The sequence below is a fragment of the Limulus polyphemus genome, unplaced genomic scaffold (assembly GCF_000517525.1).
Source record: "Limulus polyphemus unplaced genomic scaffold, Limulus_polyphemus-2.1.2 Scaffold4454, whole genome shotgun sequence".
NCBI classification, from domain to species: domain Eukaryota; kingdom Metazoa; phylum Arthropoda; class Merostomata; order Xiphosura; family Limulidae; genus Limulus; species Limulus polyphemus.
The window spans coordinates 26,156-50,956 of record NW_013670064.1 but is presented as its reverse complement, the minus strand read 5'-3'; the positions used below and the strand labels follow the sequence as shown (position 1 = coordinate 50,956).

General features: G+C 33.5%; 1 protein-coding gene across 2 annotated transcripts in view; it reads right to left on the bottom strand.

Moving 5' to 3' along the window:
- LOC106471170 (ubiquitin carboxyl-terminal hydrolase 30-like) overlaps positions 1 to 24,801 on the bottom strand; it is an 83,200-nt gene that overhangs the window by 35,441 nt on the left and 22,958 nt on the right. For both annotated transcript variants that reach the window (XM_022399809.1, XM_022399810.1), the window contains exons 4-5: positions 24,414 to 24,525; positions 9,555 to 9,653 (exon numbers count right to left, since the gene is read on the bottom strand). In XM_022399809.1, coding sequence (XP_022255517.1) covers positions 9,555 to 9,653; positions 24,414 to 24,525 — 211 coding nt within the window. The remainder of the gene's footprint in view (positions 1 to 9,554; positions 9,654 to 24,413; positions 24,526 to 24,801) is intronic.

The window sequence follows — 24,801 nt, the reverse complement described above, 5'->3', positions numbered from 1 at the left end:
ACCTTGTAGCCACATTTCCTACATTGAAGTTGACTAGCTAACATTCCTCGAGTAGGAGAATCAACTGTAACTAAATACAGGGAGAACACACCTTGTAGCCACATTTCCTACATTGAAGTTGACTAGCTAACATCTTTCGAGTAGGAGAATCAACTGTAACTAAATACAGGGAGAACACACCTTGTAGCCACATTTCCTACATTGAAGTTGACTAGCTAACATCCCTCGAGTAGGAGAAATCAAGCTTGGAAATGTGTGATATAGATGGACGAAACTTAGTTCTTGTCTCTATAGGTAATTCTCTCTCTCTCTGGTTTTTTGTTTCCTGTAACAAAAAAAAAGTAAATCAAATCAACACCACAAAACACATATTCACAACTATTCATTGTGCTTGCATTAATATTCAATATTAATTTCCCATAGTGCATTATATATTCACCTCTAATTCACATCCTATACTCTGACTTCTTTCTATTCATATATATATTTTAAAATAAATATAGCCTTTACCTGTTAAAAAATGTACATAAAAATGTAGCTTTATCTGTACTTAGCCCTAGAGCAATGGAATCATGTATTTTACACAACCTTATAACCACCACGTAACCAGGGGTGTGCTGACAATTTTTTAACAACCGTTTCTAATTAAAGTCAAAATTTAGATAGTGCTGTAAATTGGCAAGTGCCAATGGCGCAAACCATTAAACTAAATATTTGTTAAAAAATCAACAAATGGTTCAGTAATCCAATCAAAATTTAACAATTGGTTCGGTTGAACCAGCCCCAGCACACCCCTGCATATAACCATGGTGGTATACATACTATAACTCTAAAAGTATTTATTGTATCTTCAAGAAAGTTGTCAAGTAAACTGTAAGTTTCTCATAAAAAAAAATCAAAATTTTTAATTAAGTATTTTAACTAAAACTTTCTATTTAATTATATGATGTCAGAGTGTTGACTGCTCCAAGTGCAAAGCGATTTTCATATTAAGATTAAGAATGCTTTCTTCATCCACAAATTTTAAAGTTTCATTTGCATAAACCCGAAATCTCCAAAATAACTATCAAATGTTTTTCTCAGAAAAACTTCATATCTTATCTGTTAATTTCTCTACCTAAACTCTATATAAAGTTGGTCAATTTGACCGACCTCGTAACAAAACAAAAAAAAGTTGGAAATAAATCTAAATTACCCTTTTTTTCTTTCTAGAATGACTTCAAATTGTAACATGAAACTTGATTTCTTTATTCTAAATAGCTTAAATATCTTAACAGTATACATCTGTTTATACTTAAATTATATTGTTTTATTGTCCTTTAAACCAGTGTCTAAACTAATATTCCAGTCATAAAATTTGAAATTACTTGGAAAATGTACTACTGCAATAAATACTTTTTTATTTGATTAAATAATGCTTCAAAGAACACAGAATATAATATGCAAGAAGCATAATATTTCCCATAACTATCACAATTGTTCTGGCTTTCTAACTATGCAACAAGAGCCATAACAAATTCATCCAAACCAGTTGATGTGTTTCCCAGAAGAATGAAGCTTGTACTGAAAGAGAAATTAATGTAATATGATACATCATTTGGTAGATACAATCCTTGGCTTTCTATAGGTTATAAGTAATATAGTATTAAATGCAAGAGAGAACTACTGACAAATCCTGAAAGAGAGGATGTGACAGGTGAGTGTGGCAAGAGGGTTCATTTTCTATTTGATGGCTCTGAACCAAACATGATCCAAAACTATGAAAATTATGCTTTGCCTGAGTGATGACAACATTATAATGAGTAATTTACATTAACTTTCATACTTCTTGGAGGGGTGGTGATTAAATTAGAGACAAGGAAATGCCTAGAGAAAAAATGTCACATTTGTCACACTAGGGGAAATTCATGATTTTGTTTTAATATTGTCTTATAAAATCAAGAACTTAAAACTTTAATGTTAAAATTTGATTTCTTTGCTAGATTTTGATGCCAAGTTTATTCACATATATTGATAATAAAGTAGTTTAATTAAATTTTGAATGTACCTCTTTGAAAGGGTGTGACATGCACACTTGACCTACTCAATGCAGAAGGGTTAAACAAAAAAGCTTAGGCATACATTTTCTCATATTGTATTTTGAGAAAAGGACTTGAAAAGACAATTATCATTAAATAAATAATTTTGAATGCTTAAACAATATTTTTTTTAACTTTTAAATATTTGGACTTAATTTTTCAATTTTCACTTGATATTTTCTCTAAAAAACTCCCTTCTAAGGTTCAAAAAACAAAAGCAAATAGCATAGTAACATTTAGCACAGACTTTAGCAAAACTTTAATTTCAAAATATTTATATTTATGATCACAAGCAAACTTTTTTTGAGTATCTTACAGTATGTTACTGATTTCTTCACAGACATTAAATTCTATTACTAACCTTTTTAAAACATGTTTTAAATATACTATCACAGTGTAAGTGAACATCCTTCCCACTCTAGACTATCTTGGAAAGTTTTTTGCAATGTAAAAGTAGCATAACTTACTAAAAATTGCATTATGTCTTTATTTCAGATATCTACTTGTAAAGCCTGTAAGTTTTTACTGTGCCAAATATATTAACTAAGATTTTTCAAAAGAATAAATTTTGAATTGTCTGTTGGTCCAAATTTAGCTCATATTTGTTTTTAAAGTTATAATTTTCCTACACTGAAAATATATTTCCAACAGGTACTTACTTCCACTCACATACATAGCTATTCTTGTTCAGTGCTGCCCTCTATTTGTAAATTTATTTTGCATGCCACAAGCCCTCACTCCCATGATTTAACTGAGTCATACATGCAAATTGTCATGTGACAAACCTCCACCAATAGACATGTCCCCACACACATGATTCATGTGACTCCCTCTATGTTATTCTACATAATTATCAATTCAAGTTTACGTAGAAACCTAAGCACTGACAGACAGCGGGGAGGAAGGTGTCCAAAACTCGACTGCCAAGTGGGGTAGGATAAGGATCATACTGTTAATCAGTCAATTACAATCCAAAACTCAATTGCTGGGAACTGACATCCATGCGGTGATAGAAAAGAGGATCATACCAACTTCACCTCAAGTTCAGTTGACAAAAGGGAGAAATTCCCACCACTGATTGGGGAGCAGATCACGTGATCAGAGCAAAATACATAGATATCCCACTCAAAGTAAATACGCCAGAACAACTAACGTACAGTAACATCCTCAGCATAAAGACTTTGAGGGTTAGCACAAGAGGAAGAAGCAGAGCAACTATCAAGTGCACCCACTGTGGCCCACAGCACCAAATCAGTACAGCCAAGGCAAAATGAGTGAGGCACCCCCTGAACACGTGTGAGAACTTATGATGATTAGTTCAGCTCTAAATCCAAAACTCGAATGCTGAGAATCCACTCTCATGCAGGGGTAGAATGAGGGATCCCAATCGAATGGGTGAACTGCATATATGCCAACACATCACATGTACATCACGTACATCAGGTTCAGTTCTAAATCCAAAACTCAATCAATGGGATCCATCATCCATGCAGGAGAAGGATGGAGGATCCCAATCATTATGGTGGCCCAATTCAAATCTACATCATCCCCTCTGTGACTCCTGTGCAGAGAATGGGCATCTTTTTGGAGAATTTTCGTCAACTACACCATCAGAACACCACAGCCCTACTCTCAACTGAATGGATTCATTATTCAGGAGGATAACTCCATGGTCCACCATCCCAGCAGCTTGAAACTGGATAGTGGTAAAGATTCTACTACTCCACTGGAAGAAATGGGGGAAGAAAACACAGTGGAGAGTCCAGAGAAATGTATATACCTGAGACAGTGCAATGGGTGATCACGAAACCTATTTTAAAAAGCAGGCCAAACCCAATTTATTCAATCTAAAAAATGGCAGAAATGAGCAGCAATCCCCTTCTGCTCTACCCATGAAGTCTATGGGTCAGTACAGTCTAGATCATGCATATTTATGAAGCAAATATATTACAAGGAATAAACTGGATGCGATCTTGAGGAACACCCTATCTCTAGTATATGTAATATCAAAGAACACTGTGCATTCAGTGGCCATGGAAATTATGAATGTGAAATCAACATAGCCTTACAGTGAAGATTTGAGTACAAATCTAAGTGACTGAAGTATACCTGGACAGGCACCACTCGCCACAAAGCAGGATCCAGAAATTATATATAATGAAAGAAAGAAAATTTACCCAGTTATAGTTGCAGCAAAGTCTGAAGAATGGCAACAGGTGGAAGATGATAACCTGACGAGAAATAATCAGCAACATGATGCAGATAGTGAGAGATGAAAGTATGCAGAGTGGTCCACATGACCACTTGAAGAAGTTCCTCCAAAGGATGATGCAGATGAGATGCTAGGAAAAAGTAAGGTGCCTAATCTAATGGGAAGACACCCAGAATAATAGATGAGAAAAAGGAGACAAGGAAGAATAAGCCAATCTAATTAAAAGCAGAATCCAGTTGGTGAGAGTGGATGGAGAGAGATCCCGAACAGAAGATAGTTGTCAAGGGATGAGTAGATTGAAACACTTATGATGGAAGGAAGCCATATGTGTGATATAACAACGACGAGCACGAACTGGACATAGAAGTCTATTTGGATCAGACCTGGAAAAAAGACGGGAAATAGAAGGAAGGGGAAATCAGCAAGATGGAGGAATAACCTTCCAGAGCCACCAAAGTCATGGGAAGGAAAGATCAATTTGGGTAAACAAGAAGATAAGAGGAATGGTACAGAGTACATAAAACGTTGATGGCAAACGAATCTGACCAACAACATCCACAGCCTAAGAGGAAGAGGAAATACACCTTAAGGGATAAATGAAACATGGATCAAGAAGACAAAGGTTCAAATGGAGGTAAAGTAAGACAGTGAAGCACCACATTGATATCCCAATCCAGAAAAACAGCATGCCCTGGAGTGCGACTAATCTGGAAAGAATGTAACAAGAGTGACAAGGTATAAGAGACAAAAACTTTATGGTACCAGGAAAAATTAAAATTATGGGATAAGGCTGCCCAATAATCCACAATTGAAAAGATCAAAGACCCCTGATCAAATAACCAAGTGAGAAAATCTGAGATGACGACGAACAGTGGAACGAACGGGGGAGAATCCATGACCCAAAGACCAATGGCAGAAAATGTTCCAATTACATTGATAAACCTCCATGGAAGATCGAAATGAACATGCCAACAATGAAGCTATTTGCTATAATAAACTGGATCTCCTCATCAAGGACCAAACAAAAACCAGGAGTGAAGAGGAAGGGTAGGAATGGCGGGATGAAGTACTTGTGACTGAGGCTCCCATAGAAGGGAAGGAGTGCTGGGAAAAGGCTAAGATGGAGCAGATTGGATCTGCAGCAGCTGCGGAAACCATGGCTGGGCCAGCCAGTAAGGAGCAATCAGAAGGACTTGACACAGAGAGCAATGGATGATAGAACTCACCATGGGAAGGAGTCAGATAGGAAGATATCCATAAAGGAACTTATGTGTCCACTCCCAATTGAATGCATCGACAACCAGAGCAAGTGGATGAGGCACTGGAGACCAAAACTGAGGTAATTTGGTATTGAGGATAGTGTTAAATGTATCCAGGTACAGAGTACTAACCTGAGTGCATAACCACTGGATAACCTGAGGATCTGGAGACCACTCCATTGGATAAATTTTGTCTGGGCAGGATAGAGAATCCATGATAGGTTGAAAGCACCTGACACTCAAGTAGATGAATATTGGGTGTGCAGGCCCAAAAAATGAGATCTAGCATTCAACAACAAAGGGAACGAGAACAGGTGCCTTAGTGGTGATTGATATATGCCACCACCATAAAACTGTCTGAAGGGATCATAACCAGACAATTGTGGGCATGAGAAAGGAAATGATCCAAAGCCCTATGGACAGCAAGAATATTCAGGATATTGATATGGTAAGACCAATGACCTGAAGCAAATTACTGCTCGACTCCATGAAGCAAAGCAACCATGAAAATATGTAAATCTGGATGAGGAGGAGGAAGCTGAACCCCTGCCAAATTCTGAGCCTTGTTCAACCTTCAATGCAGGTCATCTACAAGGGAAGGAGGAAAGGTAAGAGGAATATCCAATAGATCTTGCACAAAGTTCCATTGGTCGTGAAAAGTCCACCGAAGGAGTCTTATATGAGCATGACCCATGGGGATAAGTGCCCCCATAGAGAACTACATCCCAAAAGAGATAGGACCTCATAAGCAGTAATAAAGGGAGCAGTAAGGGCATTGATGACTGCTAGCTCTATCAAATGGAGTTGAAAAGGAGAAGGTTGGGCCCAGCTAAGGTGAGTGTTGAACAAAACACCGAAATGGATAAGATATTGGGTAGGAACAAGGAAGGATTTCTTCAACTTGATCCTCCAACTGACCCAGTCCACCTCTAAAAGAAGCACATGATAAACTACCCTGTGCTGAACAAACTGAAGGTATTGTCTCAACTGTTTGGATATGGAATAATGGAGATAAGCATTCAAGATGTCAACCTTGGTCATCCATAAAGCTGGAAAAAAAGCTCACCTGAGAGTGGTAAAATGAGGTAGCACCAAGAAGCAATTGAGGCATGACAGATCAATCACTGGCCATCAGTCTCTGGTTTTCTTGGGGACAACAAACAGCCTGGAATAAATTTCCAGAGAAGAATGAACCTCAGGTTTGATGGTACTCTGATAGAGAAGATCCTGTAATGCCTTGGACAGATGTTGACATGTGGTTGGATCCTGAGGCAATGGAAAGGAAATTGGTATCCGAGACAACAGAGGAAGGGAGAGGTAATGGATGATGACAAATCCCTTGGATCAAACCAGAAGTACTCATAGATCCCTGGCAAAATTTTGTCACAGATGAACAAATAGGACAACTTGACACTCAGTGTTGAATAAAATGATGAGAAGAAGATCCCCTAGTGGAAGGAACATGTAAAGGTTAGGAAGGATTAGGATGGGGAACAGAAATTGGGTATGGTCGAGGCTCTGTGCTAGAAAATTTGTCAAGCAACAAGGAAAAAGAAGATTGCCATCTCTCTGATTCCATTTGGAATTCCAAAGTCACTGGAAGATCTCCAAACACTGAAAGATGGAGAAAAGTGCCAAGCATAAGTCTCTCAGATAAGGAGATGGCAAACAAATGTTGGACAAAACATTTATCTCTCCCCAAAAGATCCCAACAACTGAGAAACCATGTGTGTAAAAAAAAGAGCCAAATCAACAAATGGGCCAACAAATAATCAATCATGATCTTACTTATTTCAGTGGATTAAACCGACATATTTAAAGTAGGTATCAAATAAGCAATCATTATGTTACTCTTTTCAGTGGATTAAAGTGACATACTTGAAGCAAGTATCATGTACTGAATCATTACTTATTTCAATGGATTAATGTGACATATTTAAAGTAGGTATCATGTACTCAATTATTACATGACTTATTTGAGTGGATTAAAGTTACATATTTACAGCAAGTATCATGTACTGAATCATTACTTATTTCAATGGATTAATGTGACATATTTAAAGTAGGTATCATGTACTCAATCAGTGTTTTACTTATTTTACTGGATTAAAGTGACATACTTAAATACAGACATAAAATATACATACAAGAAGACCATTTGATTACTAGTACATAATATAAAGAAACAGATTCACACACATACCTACATTTTGAACCTTCCCATATGTTTAATAAAAAAAAGGCAATAACACACTCACAATTTCTATGACTGCACAAACTATGTAATCATTATCATTACTACAACCAAAAGACATGAAAACTTTTTTTTTGTAAAAGAGATAATTCTGATTCTCTCATTCATGATGGAGCTATGAAAAGTAGTTAATATATGTAGAAACAAACACTCAACCAACCAAGAAAGAAAATGTCAACTGTATTTCACTTGTGCTAACATATCATCAGATCAACAAGAAAATCAAAGATATTATGTTAAACAATTACAAAATACTTACAGAAGAACCAACCACTAAATCAATTTTGAAGGATCCATCCAACACACAAACCTAAAAGAAATCCTAGTACACAGTAACCTAAAAACAAAACAATGTGATACTCCAGGCACTCATACATGTAAACAAAACAGATGTATCATCTGCCCACACATAAAGAGCACCATAGATATACAAGGAAAAGAACATTACTTTTAATATAAGATGATAAAAACCCTATGACCCAAGTGCTTTCAAAAGGTGGACCTTTCTCCTTCAAGAGCAAACTGTGAATGGTGGTGTAAATATTATATTATTAGAACCAAAAGATAAAATGTTAATCTCGATGATCAACTGATTAATTTTGAATCTTTTCATACATTGAAATACAAAAAAATATGTTTTAAGATGTTGTTTTATTAATAACATTTTTTCATTAAATAATCAAACACCTAAAACAACTCATTGCAAAATGTTTTAACTCTACATTAACAACTACATTTTGACTAAATCTTTGCCTTTTTCTTTGGTTGTTGAACTTCAAATGTAAGAAATATCTCCAAGTGTGATGTATTCAGTTTGTCAATCTCAGTTTACTGATAAAAAATAAAATAAAAACAAAGAACATACTGTTCAGTACAAATATATATATATATATATCAGCAGTGAGAATATTTGTTTAACAAACTAGTGATAAATCTTTCCAGAATTTGGTTACTCTGTGTGAAAAAAAAAAGTGAAAGGTGAACTATATTAAGTCTATATTAAAGTCAGATAAAGTTACTTACACAAAGTGCTGAAGAAAATTAGTACTATTTCTTTGCTTCTTAATCTTTTAAGCTTAAAATTCTTAACAAAATGCTCAAGTTGGATTAACACATCTTATACATTCCAAATAGATTTAATAAATATCCTTAAGTTGTCTGTAAATCTGTAATTGTGGATTACAAGGAATGACTGGAAAGGCAAGTTGTTGTTTTTGTAGTTACTACTGCACTAGTTAAGAATTGTATGAAAGAAAAACGTGTTAGCCCCATGATATGTCTAAGACTGACTTGAAACACAATATAATGTTTATAACACATTACTATTACAACATACAAAATGGACAAAATTTTACATGTAATAAAATACAACTTGAAGTATAAATAATTAAATGGATGAACCACAGTCAACCAATAACATAAATAACGATGTAACAAAAAGACTAAAAACTTATGAGTAATTGCAGACAGCTGAAAGATAAAATAGTAAAAATATGAAGGTATATTTTACCCACCCTTTATATACTGTTCTTTATATTAAATTTGGCGTGGATACTAAAAAACTCGAGTTTCAAATTACCCTATACAGGTCTCTTTTTAGTACAAATAAAAATAGTTGTGATCAATGTAATGCAACTGTTTATTAGTGCTTTTTATTACCCAAACAAGAGCCAGGTATTTTCACAGCTGGTACCCAGTTCCAAATTTACGACCCTTGCCAACCTTTACATATGTATATGCATAATAAGTACCTGTAAAGCTCTAACATCCAGTAGTGAAGGAATAGAATGGCACTGGCTAATTTCCTCTTCAAGTGTTGTTGTTAGAACATGAAAGAGTTCATGGGCATCCTGAAAATGCAAATCATGAGAACTGATTAAATGTAATATTACAAAAGATGATAATGATAACACATAAAAGCAGAATATTCATCAGCTTTATGAAAAAATATCCCAGTATATAAATGTATTTAATACTGGTTTACATGGCTTTAAAATTCATTAGTTATGTAACACAAGGTAATATTACATGTACATGAGAATGCTCACCTAATGCATGCAGTAGCATTTAGTTACTTTCTAAAAATCCTACAAAAACATAGTTGGTGTTAGGAGTGCTATAAAGAATTGAAGCAGCATAAAATACTGATATATAAATTTTGTTAATAATGTTTATAAGTAAATAAATATAAAAAAGTAACATACAGGAAGGCAAACCAGCCTCTATTTTGGTAGGAGAATGATTAAAGAACTATAAAGGTGTGTGTGTGTGTGTGTGTTTATTATTATTTTCAGTGATTGAGATATGTAGCTCAGTCAAGAGAATTGTGCAGCAAAAAACCTTACTGACAATAAGTTGTATGTAGAACTCACCATGGGAAGGAGTCAGATAGGAAGATATCCATAAAGGAACTTATGTGTCCACTCCCAATTGAATGCATCGACAACCAGAGCAAGTGGATGAGGCACTGGAGACCAAAACTGAGGTAATTTGGTATTGAGGATAGTGTTAAATGTATCCAGGTACAGAGTACTAACCCGAGTGCATAACCACTGGATAACCTGAGGATCTAGAGACCACTCCATTGGATAAATTTTGTCTGGGCAGGATAGAGAATCCATGATAGGTTGAAAGCACCTGACACTCAAGTAGATGAATATTGGGTGTGCAGGCCCAAAAAATGAGATCCAGCATTCAACAACAAAGGGAACGAGAACAGGTTCAATTCCCTTAACAATCTTCAAAATCTCAATTAGATAGGTGGGCTATTGTGGCTGTTTCCCCAAGCCTGGGCTCAAAAAGGCCATTATTAAAAAAAAAAGACCTGTCTTCATTTTTTTTAGGAAAATGAGGGTTAAAATCATTTAAGTCTACTTATTTATGAAGAGATAAAAAAAGTGAGAAAAAAGAGGGCAGAGATTTGATTGGCTTACTCCTGAACAGTGTGGCTAGGTGCAGACTCATTCTGACCTAGCACATTAAATACACCATCAACCTGATCAAATAAACACAGTTCATAAAATAAAATTAATAATCGAACTACATTCCTAACTACCATATCACTTTCAATGTTAAAGTTCAAAGTATTTAGCCATACGATTCATCACCTAATCATATTAGTACTCAGTGAGTTTTAATATAACATAGTAGCAAAGGACAACAAAGGACCTTTTGATCCATCTAAGTTGTCCTATACATTAAATTAAACACTGAAAAACTCAAAACCAGCCTTTATCCTTCAAATATTTACCAGCTTTCCCTTAAATTAACTGTATCTACCACATCTGAAGTCAAAAAATAATGAAAAATAAAGCTAAGTTGAAGATGACTCCTGCCTGTCAAAATTTTTATTTGTGTATTCTAGTTTTACTATCTTCTACATTAAATACAAAAAAAGATGATGCATTGAAACTATCAATTCCCTTAACAATCTTCAAAACCTCAATTAGATAGAGGGGCTATTGTGGCTGTTTCCCCAGGCCTGGGCTCAAAAAGCCCATTATTAAAAAAAAAGACCTGTTTTCATTTTTTTTAGGAAAATGAGGGTTAAAATCATTTAAGTCTACTTATTTATGGAGAGACAAAAAAAGTGAGAAAAAAGAGGGCAGAGATTTGATTGGCTTACTCCTGAACAGTGTGGCTTGGTGCAGACTCATTCTGACCTAGCACATTTGCATACAATTTGCGATGCAAATGTGGTAGGTCTGAGCAAGGCTAGACCTAGCCACACTAATTGAATAATAGGCATCGACCAATCAAAATCTCTTCACTCCATATTTTCATGCTACTATCAGCCAAGCTCCTCCCTCGAGGCTTGCACCTGACATGGTGTTTCTTATCTTATAAGAAAGCAGTAGGCCTAGAAAATGACTAGACCTAAGTTGCTAAGCTAGATTGGAGATATCTATATATTTTGATTTTTCATTCCCAAAGGATATGGATTTTGTTCAAGAAAAGAGTTCAATCATTGCTAACAGTATTTTAAGCCTTTAGGATATATTGTATCAATTGTTTTTATTTCCTGAACAGAATTTGTAAATCCTGTAAAAAAAACATAATTTCTTGGGGCCTATACTGGTCCATTTATCAGCTGTAAATAATTCATTCACAACTTGACAAACATCATTTTTTTACACTATTAGGTAGCTTGTTCTGACATCTCTCACTCACACAGACACTCAAACACACACACACACACAAGTATGCTTATACATGCACACACACCTTATTCATTAAGTGTTCATCTTATCTATAATACAGAAGTACAAACAAAAAGTGGTTAAGAAAAGCTAAAGTCGAAGAAAGAGGAAGAAAAAATTAGAAAAAGTAGTACCTAATCTAGGAAGCTAACAAATTTATGGGCTTAGTCCTCTAGTGCTTAAACCCTCACCAGCCAAGGCACTGGAAGCAACAATGTAGAAATTAAATTTCTGAATGCTGATAACCGTCAACCTCATCATAACAAATCAAGCCCTTGTCCTCAATCAGAAAGTGCTGGAAACATAACTGCCAACCAAGACTGCAAAAACAATCATGTAGAGACTACAACTCTTGATGTTGATGCCCACCAGCCTCATCAAATTGAATTGAACCCCTACCAACAGTAATAAATCAATTATTGCAATGGCGATGAGGATAATTAACTATCCTTTAAATTCGATATTGGGACATGGACAAGTTTCTGGCGAAATGAGATTTTGTTTGTGCATTAGAAATTACTTCTTACCAGTACATGGATGCAGACTTCAGTGCATCTACAAAATCAGTTCTGGAAGACAAGTATAAATACCAATGCTCAAAAACTCTTTTTTTTATTGCAAGCAATTGAATGAAGAAAAGGTTAAAAAAGACTGGCCTTGCAACTCACTGTCGAAGGGGAAAGTCTTTTGTGATATATGCAAATTGTTTTCAACAGCATTGGAAACTTCTTCACTAGTAACAACTAGTTACCCTGACTTAAACATGCTACAAGGAACTTCAGCATGAAACAAGTTCGTTGCATCAATAAATTTTTCATTTGTAAAACCAAAAGTGGACAAACTGACAAAACTTTAACAGAGCACAGGAAGACAGAGAAAAAATACTGGCACCAAGTTGTAGAGCATATTCTCTCAGTCATAAAAGTTTCTATCATTCAGAGAGCTATTCTAAAGAAGTGATGAAGTCAATGCATAATGAATACTGGAGTTATTGACTGAGTATGATACATTTCTTGCTGAACACATTAAAAAATGTGCAAACAAGGGAATAGGTCATGTTTCACACTTATCCTCAACTGTATATGATGAATTCATAGAAATCCTACACAAAGTTCTCTCTGCTTTTATCCAGGAAATCAAAACATCCAAGTATTACTCAGTCTTTGTTCATTCTACTCCAAACATATCTGATATGAATCAACTGACAATAATCTTTAGGTACATTCTAGATGATGGCCCTGTATAGGGATTTGTCACATTCTTACCAATAAGCAATCACATAGGAGCAGAATTTGCTAGAGTTCTCATTAATTTCCTTGAAAAAAATGATATAAGAATTCAAGATTGCCATGGGCAGTCTTATGAAAAGGCATCCAGCATAAGCAGTAAATATGTTGGTATGCAAGCCTTGATCAAGGAGAAGAGCCTCCCAGCAAACTGCATTTCTTGCAGTGTTCATTCACTCAATTTGGTTGGATGATGTGTTCTGGACTTTTGTTTTTAAGCTTGTTTATTCTTTGCTTTTGTATAGACGTCTATTGTGTTTTTCTCAGTTTCAATTCATCAGTGGAAGCACCTACATGATATCCTTGAAAAAACTAGGGTTCCCAACGATAAATAGGTTATCAGACACAAGATGGAAACCCCATTCAGATGCAATATGAGCCTTAAAAATGGGGTATAAAGCCATAACACAAATCCTCACTTCCATTACAGACGATGACTCTGAAAAGCCTCAAGTGTGCTTAAAATCAAGAAGCCTTATGCAACAATTGGAACAACTAGGAACAAGTATAATGGCAGAATTATGGAGTGTTATCCTGGAGAGGTTTTACAAGACACGTCATTCATTACAAAACTCTCAAATGGATTTCAATACAGTTTTTCACCTCCTAAAATCTCTCAAGACATTCATGCAGGAATTACAAATTTTCATTTCCCAAATACGAGGAAAAGGGTAAATCACTGTCAAGATGTGAGACATATAAGGTCAAAGGATCGAGGAAAAGGAAGAGAAATACATGATTGGCCGAAGAGGATGCTGAGGGCAGTGATCTTTCACTCTTTACTCAATATAAAGTTCAGACTTTCTTAACAATAATTAACAAATTGTCACTTTCAGTAGATAACTGAATAGTGACATATGAAGAAGTCAGTTGGAAATTTGGGTTTCTAAGAAACTTGAAGTCCATGCCTACAGAAGTCCTCTACAATGACACCAAAAAGCTGATTAGTACATGTCCAACAGATTTGGAGAGTTGCATAGACGAAGGAATTGTTTAATTTGCCACCCTCTGTAAGGCAAGGTTTGTTGAAAACCTGTCAGAATCGAAGGAACAAAGTATGCTGAAAATGATATGTGACCAATCTCTGAAATCCACTTTTTCAAATATCCTGATAATCTTAAGGATGTACCTGTGCCTCATGTTAAGCAATTGCTCAGGAGAAAGATCATTCTTGATGCTTAAGAGAATAAAGAACACACTTCAATCAACAATGTGACAAAACAGGCTAAATGTGCTAAGAAAATAACTTGTTAGAATTGCATGACATCAAACAGATCATAGACACCTCAGCTACAAAAAAAAGAGTCAGGTAGATAGTAGTTTAACCAAGTACAGATGATATGATCTGATATTACTGCTGGGCATATTATGCGAGTACTGGTATGATCTAAGCATGTGTGTTTGTGCATTTGTTTGTGTGTGTTCCTGTGAATACACTTGTTTTTTAATTTATGTGTGTGTGGTTTCTTTCTGTCAAAAATTAAATCAACCTTCGTATGTTGTTTCCACACTATAATCCTCTTTACATATTATTTTTTCCTTATTATTCTGGCCCTCTCTACCGTTTAATACTAGTTTAAAGTTGCTCTTACTGTTGATTTAATAGCCCTTGCAAACAAGTGTGTCCCCACCATATTTAAATGTAAACCATCCATTCTAAAAAGCTCCCTTTCCCACAAGACTAGTTCCACAAATCCAACCAGCCAACCTGCTATTCCTTACCTATTAACCTAAGCCTAGCATTTAACCCTAGTGACCTACTTATAATCCCAAAGTTAAGTCTTCATGGTATCCCTGATAGAATTAAGTTCTTATGGTCATTTTATTTGAAAGCCTTTATTAATGCTTTGTACTTAACAATAAGCTCCTCTGACCTACCCTTACCTATAGCATTAGTCCCTATGTTCACTAAAAAGACTGCAAACACTAATAGCACCCTTTACTATATCACTTGCTTTGTCAGTTTTATCCTCCATTCCTGCCCCTAAATGACAATACCTAATTCTTTTCTCCCTAGTTAACCCACATTATCCTATACATGTGCCATACTAAAGAATTTCTATAACGATAATCTCCTTATGTTTTTCATTCCTAACTTTATCTGTCCCTTTTGTTATCCTTCCCTCCACAAGTTCATCATCTGTACAAGTTAAAGGTTGAAATTTGTTGCTTAATAAAATCTACTCATTATTATTAAGTACACTACAACTAACCCTATTCGTAATGTTTTTAACTACCTGAAAGTCATTATTTACCACTGTATCCTTTGCATGCGAAAGCTTAATTTCCTCTTTAAATCTTGCTGCCACTTCCTGCAGTTTACCTTTCTCTTTTGTTTATATTTTACATTACTTTATAATCTAATTACCTTGCTCCTGAATATCCCCATGAACTGTGACTACAGTTAAAAACTCTGGGACTGCAACATTAACATCTGTGATTCTTTCACCTATGAAGGTCTCAGTATAGAAGCCAAAACAACATCATAGTCTAGAAATAGGCAGAAGCAATCCATTAAAGCCAAATGCACTGCTTAAAAACACTTGAAAATCTCTGGTACTTGCAGTCAATTTAGTTAGAGTGTGGTAGTTTGTAAGCAAACAGTACTTAAATTATATCCCTTCTGGTAGGGCTCTATTAATTCTCTCACTATGGGCTCAGCCAATTCAACCAAGTTTGTGATCCCAAAGTGATCATCATAATTTCCATACTATAACTTTTAACGTTTTGTGTATCTTCATGAAGTTTTACAAGCTTTCAGTAAACAATGCAAGTCTTTTGAACACAAAAAATCAGATTTTTTTAATTGAGTATTTTTACTAAAAATTTCTCAGTGAACATATGAAGTGAAAGTGTTGACTGCTCTGAGTGCAAAGTGATTTTCATGTTAAGATTGAAAATACTTTTTTTCATCTGAAAATTGTCAAATTTCATTTGCTTAATCTCGAAAACCTCCTTAATAAATATCAAACTTTTTTTCCAGTAAAACTTTATGCTTTATATGTTATTTTTTCTACCCTAATGTTATAAGCATTTGATCAATTTGACCAACCTTGTAACCATTGTAAATCTAAATCATCCCTTTTTTTTCAATTTCTAGAATGACTGCAAATTGTAACAGAAAAACTACAATTATTTATTCTAAATAGTTAAAGCTTCTAACAGTCTACATCTGTTTATATTTAATTTTATTGTCTTTTGAACTGTGTCTAAATAATACTCCACGACACAAGTTGTAAATCATTCTGTGAACATGTAGTTCATGTGACCATATTGAATTACATGTTCTTACTGGTTCTTCTTTCTTTTGCTCTCGACTGTCGATGGAACCTAAACCTACTTTTTTATACTAGACTTAATAATTTTTTATTTAATTATACACTGTATCTAAGAATATAGAATAATAACATGCGAAAACAAACAATGTTCTATATCTATCATAATTTTTCTGGCTTTCTAACTATGCGATAAGTCTTAAAACATGCAGCTAAACTTATTGATGTGATTCCTTTGAGAATATATTTGAAACTGTATGACGAAATAGACAACGTAATATAATACATCATTATATAGGTTAAGACTATTTGTTATAAATAATATAAAACATGAGAGAGAACTATTAGCAATTTGTGAAAGATGAGATGTGACAAGTGGGTCTGATTTTCTAGTTTATGGCTCCATAGACATATAAGATTGAAGGATGTAAGAATTATGCTTTGCCTGAGAAATATTTATATTACAATGAGTAATTTACATTAAATTCCATACTTTCCAAAGAGGTAGTAAATAAATTAGAGAAGAGGGAAGACTTAGAGAACAAATGTCATAATTCTCAGATTAGGAGAGATTGAGGATTTTTTAAATATTTCCTTATAAAAGTAAGAACTTAAAACTTGTGTAATATTAAAATAATTTATTAACTACATTTTAATGCCAAGTTTATTCAGATACAATGATAATAAAGTAGTTTAGTTAAATTTGAATGTAACTCTCTAAAAAGTTGTGACATATTCACTCTGATCTGTCCCTGGAGAGAGAGTTTAAGGAAAAACTCCCACATTCCATAATCACAAAAATATGCAAGAAATAAAACTTTTTAGCATTTCAAAAGAAAGGGTATATGTTGTGGTGAGCCATAAAGCAAAGAAAGGAAATGATTCCAGCAGGACAAAAAACAGACTTCTTCACAACTAGTAACAAGTTGCATATTGAAGATAGAGAAAATTTTAAATATCTTGTCACCAGCAGTAATTCAACAGCACGGCTAAAGTAGGAGCTTTTCTTGAAAGTGTAAACAAAATAATTTACATGGATTGAGGTTTACAAAAGTAACATAACAGCTGTGTTCACAAGTTTCTCCCAAAACACACATTCAATGAATGATGAAATGTCAAAAGCTCTTCAAGTGGTATCATCTGGCACATTATTATGAATAGAAGTGTCATTTCATTTGTTAAAGCATATGTTTACATAAACATCAACAAATGTTTCATATATTTATACATTTCTTTTCCACATGCCAGTTCCTTAGCAAGAAGCACATAAAAATGAAATTTGTGCTATACTTATCATTCAAAAGAAATGTCAGTTTAAATCTCTCTCTTGGACTTGTCAAATGGGCTCTCAGAAGTTATCATCCATACAAATGATGGACTTTGGAAAGTATGTAAAGAGGAGGAAGACAACAGAAACCTCACTCTATTGCACAAAAGCCTCATGCTGTGTAAATCCAACTGTAGAGCAATGGAACTTGTGCTAGTGAATCTTGTGTTTATGCCATATCAGCTTTTGGATTTCTCGAGCATCATTTATTTTCTCAGCTTAAACACTTCATTGAGAATTTCTAAACAGATGTTACAAGAAGCAAAGTATTTATTCTAATATCACTCGTTAAGACCAAATAACCTGCCAAAGCTGTTACCACCCATATTTTACACATGACTTATACTGAAATTAAGCAAGTAGGTGTCAAAACTGCTACCAACAAGTGTTGTATGTGATGGCCCTAAATATGGATTTTGTCCTGGAGGTAAAGCAAGCAAAGTACTAGTTATTGTAGAGTCCATAGCAGTTGTTTTATGAAAAGATCATCAAACAGTTATTGTGTGTTTTGTTACTACTGCAGACAAACCTGTTGAAGCTTTTTGAAATTTATACCACTGCATGGTCACAGAACTAAAAACCTCACAGATACAGCATTAAAAACTTTACAATAATTGATAATTTCTGTTGTAAACTTTTGCAACCAAAATTATGAAAATACCAGGAAAATGGTTAAAAAATACAGTGATCTACAACCATGGATCAAAGTCATTCTGTTAACGTTATTCGTTCTTTCCCATCAATCAGATGATTTTATCAAAAGGTGTTCCTTAGCTTCCATTTCCAAATCTGGTTATATACTAAGCAAGTAGTTCTATAATAGCTAAAATGAACCAAATGCTTCATTTTGACCATTAAATGCAAGCCATTTCCATAAAAATTTGTAAGTTGCAAAACTTGCTGTAGAACACACTACCAGAATTGTTTTTCTTGTTCATATTGAAATGCAGTCTGTGCTTCAACATGACCTCTGATTTCAACATGTGCAGTACAAGAAAACATAATTTTCCCATGAGCTGTGCTATTTTCATGTTCACGAACTTTCATGCTAAACATTTTTCCAATTGTTAAATCCTCTAGAGGAAGCAATGTCTTTCTTTGGAAACAACTTACAGAAGTAACAAAACACATTACCAACTGAGAGTAAATATATGAACTACCTACAATTTTTCAGCACTCCATTAGACATTTCTCTAGAAAATATGCTTGTTTAAGTTTTGTATCTTATCTTCATGTATCCACACAAATTAATAAAATCAACTAGTATCTTTAATGGTCCAAAATACTGGAATCGAGCTACAGGGCATCAATTTCAAGAGTCTACACTACCAGTATACATGGGGACATGTAGAAGCTTATTATATTTTTAGCATGGGGACATAAAGAAGCTTACTCTTGTTTTAACATGGGAACTTATAGTTACTGTTTATAGTTTTATGTTTCTCAAATTGACCAAAATACATATTACATGCTTTTCAAGCTAATAACAAATAATTTAAAATATGGGGTGATCCACAATAAGGCAATAAACTTTACAGTCTTTGGAATCTAGAATGTTATTGTATGTTGTTATGGTCTGTTGTGATGGATTTATTACTATATATTTATTTAATATCAATGTTTGCTTAAATTAACTTTATATTTAGAAACATACATAGCCTATACAGTTAAATATGTATTGCAAAGCTCCCACCTATTCTCCAAAGTTGTAGAAGATTCTCGAGAGTAAAAATCGACAATATATGTATGTACGTAAATGCTTAAATGTAGCTTTGTATTGTTACATAATCTGAATTTTCTAGAAAGCCTCCACACGCCTAAAAATGTAACCAACGTGCTGTGCCAAAATATTAGCATCTATTATTGGTTTGCTACAGATGGTATACTGTAAACCTCAGAAGCTATAATTGTGATTAATGATTATTAATCAGAAAATTTCAAATATTTGACTAGGAACATTTTTAAATTTCGAACACTATAAACCATTTAACTTCAGTGGATTCACATTGGACATCAATACTTTTACAAAGACATTATATAACTTCAGCAGTAGAAAAACACAAGCTCAACCTGTAATTGGCATATGATCAGTGAGGCCCACAGAGCTAGTAAGCTCCATACTAAGTGAATTGTATCTACGTCAACTCGAAATTAACTCACTCATTGTGAACCCTCGATAAGATATCAAGGAAGTTCCAGACTAGAAAGAAAACTTTGTATTGCTTGTAAGTTTGTGGAACTTTTGTATATAAATCATTGGTTGTAGTAACTGTTATTGTAAACTGTATTATTGTTTGTATATTAAAACATAGAAAACTGTGTGTATCAATCTTGTTGGCAAATATCATAAATTGGATATATATATATCTGCATTTATTTAACTACTAAATATATATTACAATTTAACTCAGTTTAAGCTATTGAAAATTGTAATATGTAACACTGTGAATGACCATAACACAGTCTTCCTCAAAAAAGAAGAAGAAGAATGAAAGAAAGAAAGATTGCATACTTTATCCCCAGAAATACGTCAATGACAGCCAATCACAAACAATCATAAAAATATAGTTGTGTACATTCAATAAAACTCATATAAGTCGTCATACTAATTTATTTTGATAGGTTTTCCACAACATTGTCTTAGAGCACAAAAATATATTGATAGTTCCTGATTGACATAATTTCTATGTATATATCAAACAAATAAATTTATCAGACGTACGGACGAGGCATTGATTCACAAGGAGGAAATTACTTAGTTACAAAACACATCAAGCAATTTATATTGTTTCTGCAATCAAATTTCTCTAGACCATAAAAAATTAACAAACTGGCTTTTTCATGTTGTCATAATAGGTCAAAAGCTTCTTTCATTAAAAACATTATACATTAGAAATGAAGATGAGGTAATAAACTATTAATTCAAAATTATCCCACTATTTGTATTTAGGATCATAGTATTTACTTCAGTAAATACATATATTTGTTAAAATATTCATACAGTGCCAAATAATACAAAATAAGTTATTCAACCTGAAGGAGCAAACAGCAGCATAATAAAAGTGTAATAAAACAGAATGCTTTAAAAGTACATGCATACCTAACAAACACCATCTTGTAGTATAACAAATTGATTTTATTATTCCTGTGAGCCTTCACAGCACAAAACTAGATGTGCTTTACTACAGTCTTTAGTCAAACTAAGTTGGTTTATTCAAAAACATGTGGTTGTATAACAAAACATGAAATGTCAGAAAACTTTTTTGAGGAAAATGTTTTTTAGATTACCATTGTGAGAAATCAGATTAAATAATCATTTTTAGAAAAAAAGTGAAGAAACAATACTTATAAAGAAATATATGAATAATTTTAGAGGTCACCAATAATACAAAACTTTGCATGAACTGGAATGGAATCAGCAGTATGTTCAACCACCAGTTGAAAACATTTTGGCCAAAGCCATTTTTGCAGTTCTCTATATTGACATTAATGTTGTTAGTAATGTACAATTTAAGGACAACAAAGAACCTGTTGGTCCATCTAGGCCATCACATCCAGTAAATTTTAAAATAAAAACAAAACATTCAAAGCCAGCCCATATCGTACAAATATTGATTAATCCTTTTAGTAAACACTGTTCATTAACTGCATCCACCACACCTGAAGGTAACCCATTCCATAGGCCAACCATTCTGTTAGAAAAATAAAGCTGTCTTTGATGAAGATGACTACTACTCTGCCAAAATTTATATTTGCAATTCCTAATCCTACTATTAAGTATGAGAAAAGATGATGCATTTCCACTTTCAATTTCCTTTACAATCTTAAACACCTCAATCAGATCCCCTCTAACTGTACTGTTTTCAATAGAAAACAACTTCAGAGATCTTAACCTATACTATTATGACAAACTTTCCATCCCAGGTATTATCTTAGTAGCCCTCCTCTGAGCTCAATGTCTTTCCTAAGGTAAGGCACTCAAGATTGAACACAATATTCCAAATGTAGCCTAACCAGTGACCTTTATAATGAAATTATATCCTCTTTAGACTTGTATTCAATATTTCTGTACATACAAACTAAAATCCCACAAGCAACAGAAAATTACTTTCACGGCTTAAGAGCCTGATCCACCAAAATACCAAGATCCCTTTTCTTCTATAACACTGTTAATTATTTTGCTATTGACTCAGTAGATTACACCAACCACATCACTATCAAAGTTACTATACTACAACTTTTAAAAAGTTTTGTGTATCTTCATGAAATTTTTCAAGCTGTTAGTAAACATTACAAGCCTTTTGTAGACGAAAAAGTAATTATTTTAATAAAGTATTTTTACTAAAATTTTTCCATAAATATATGGAGTCAGAGTGTTGACTGCTCTGAGAGAAAAGTGATTTTCATATTAAGATTAAGAATACATTTGTTCATCGGAAATATTTCAAATTTCATTCGCATATGCTCTATACCCTCCTAAATCAACACCAAACCTTTTTTTTTGCAGTAAAACTATATTTTATCTATTATTTTCTCTACCCTAATTCTATGTGAGGTTGGTCAGTTTGACTAACCTTACAACCACCATAAAACTTTAAAGGTTGAAAAATGTATCACAATGTGAGTAGTACTGTTCTATCCTCTTTAGTACTGACCACAAAATATTTCCCCTGAAAGTTACTATTTCTAACCTTTTCACATCTATTTGCTTTGCTTATTTTATTGTTAGTGGCTGAAGAAGAAACATACTTATCATAAAACAATGAATCAGTGCTCCTGCCATTAAACTGTTTATGTGACACCATAATATGACACCATCAGTAGCAAATAAGCTCATATGGTGCAATTACCAGAACTTTCCTACACAGCTCTGAGAACACAATGGAAGGGTTTTTTTGGCTTGTTTATAGGTATAGTGGTTGCAAGGAGATTTGTCTATAAATATACATGAAGATGTTTATGATGTAGCTCTGTAGAGTTTGGACTGATCCAATAAAGTTGGTAGCTATTTGGATGTTAGATATCCTCAAGGGTAGCCAGAATTTAGTCATGTAAGTGTACAAAGTACGTAAGTGCTTATGAACATGTACAGATATTACTACTATTTACTCATAAATGCACAGTTTTTAGTTAGTTTTCTTACAACATAACAAAATACATTAGAAATATATAGAAAAAACAATGAATTCTAGCACTTATGATATTACCAAATTGGTTTGTACATGCATGTCATATTTACTAAGCCTCCCCATAAGCCTCTTTTATTCTCTCAAGTGGAGGGGGAAGACACATTAAGTTTTGTAGATTTCAAAGACTAAGATAAAAGTACTAATTACAAGTACGTACTTATAAATTTATTTTCCATTGGAATTAATGTGGAACACCTCAACTAATGCATGATGCTCTCCATAATGTATGGAGCCCTAGGCCTAAATCTGTAAAGCCAATAAGCTATTCCTGTACTAAAAAATGTTCTTTTGTTCAAGATTTTAGCATCTAGCATTAGTCTATAAAAGTACGCACAGTAAGAGAAACCGATATAATTAAAACATATTGTATACTTAACAACAGTCAGTCTCTTGATATGTTAACAGATAAGTCAACACAGTTTTAAGAATAAAAAGTATTGTTGGGATGGTAAAATAAACTATTGTTTCTGAATTGATTTAAACACATATTAATTTTATAGACAAATAACTAGACAATAATAACAAACCAGAAAAGTATCATTAAACTCAGAAAAATCAGAAACTAAATACAGCCATTTTAACATAACAAAAATGCAATAACATATAGTGTTGTAATTTATATTTTCAATGCTTTAACTTAGATGTTAGCTAGAGTATGCATGAGGTTAAGATCTAGTAAACTTGACTAAGATCTAGATGGGTACATTAGTTATGAATACAAGCAAGCAAGCAATTATTTAATGTAAGTGACATAGTCAGTTGCAAAGAGATTGAGAGTTCATAGAATAATTCAGTTGGATATTGCATTTATTCCATTATTCAGTCACTCAGTGAATTACATGTTTATCTACCAGTATCAAAGTTAATTAAGTTATGTGTATGCCTCACAGTTTATAATGAAACATTGTATTTGAAGTTAGTTCTACATAAGTATATTTAATTGTGGAGTTTATGATGAAAAGTTAACAGCAAACTTAAGCCTACAACTTTTGTCAATATGAATGTAGCTTGTAGAAACATTATAAATAGATAACTTTGTTATATTTTCATGGATTGAATCTCACATTTACAGTCTTGTAAGTTGTAAGTTTCTAATTATAGGAAGGCTACTAAAGTTTATGCTATGGAGATTTTTGTTTTGTTTTTCTGTTAGCAAGTTGTTATTATATTGTAGAAACAAACATCTACCAGACTCTGCCTTCACCACACAATTAGTTCTGTGAAAGGATGTTATTACAAATTAGTTCTGCTTAAATAATCAGTTTAACTTTCTGATATCCATTGTAGAACTCTGACCCTGACTATTTCATTTAAGCAATACTGTACACTCTTACCTGTTCATCACTACTTATTATCCAATGATGTGAACGTAATGCACCGATCACATCTGCTGGACTACAAGTATCTTGCTTCCATGCTGTGCTTTCATAATAATTCAACTCTAAGTAAGGAGAATAAACAGCTTGAAATACATGAATTAATTTGACATTACTTTTCCTTTTTTACAAAAGACAAGAAACAGAACCACATGTTATGAATCTGAAATGAATATATATATATATATATATAGTATTTAACATTCAAAACACTCATAAAACATATTACATAAAATCTAAAGTTACCTGGTCCCTTAAAATAAACTATCAATCATATTACAAGTACATCCTATGTAACATAATTTAAAAGCAGAAGGTAACTGTTTAATACAGTCATCTTTTATAA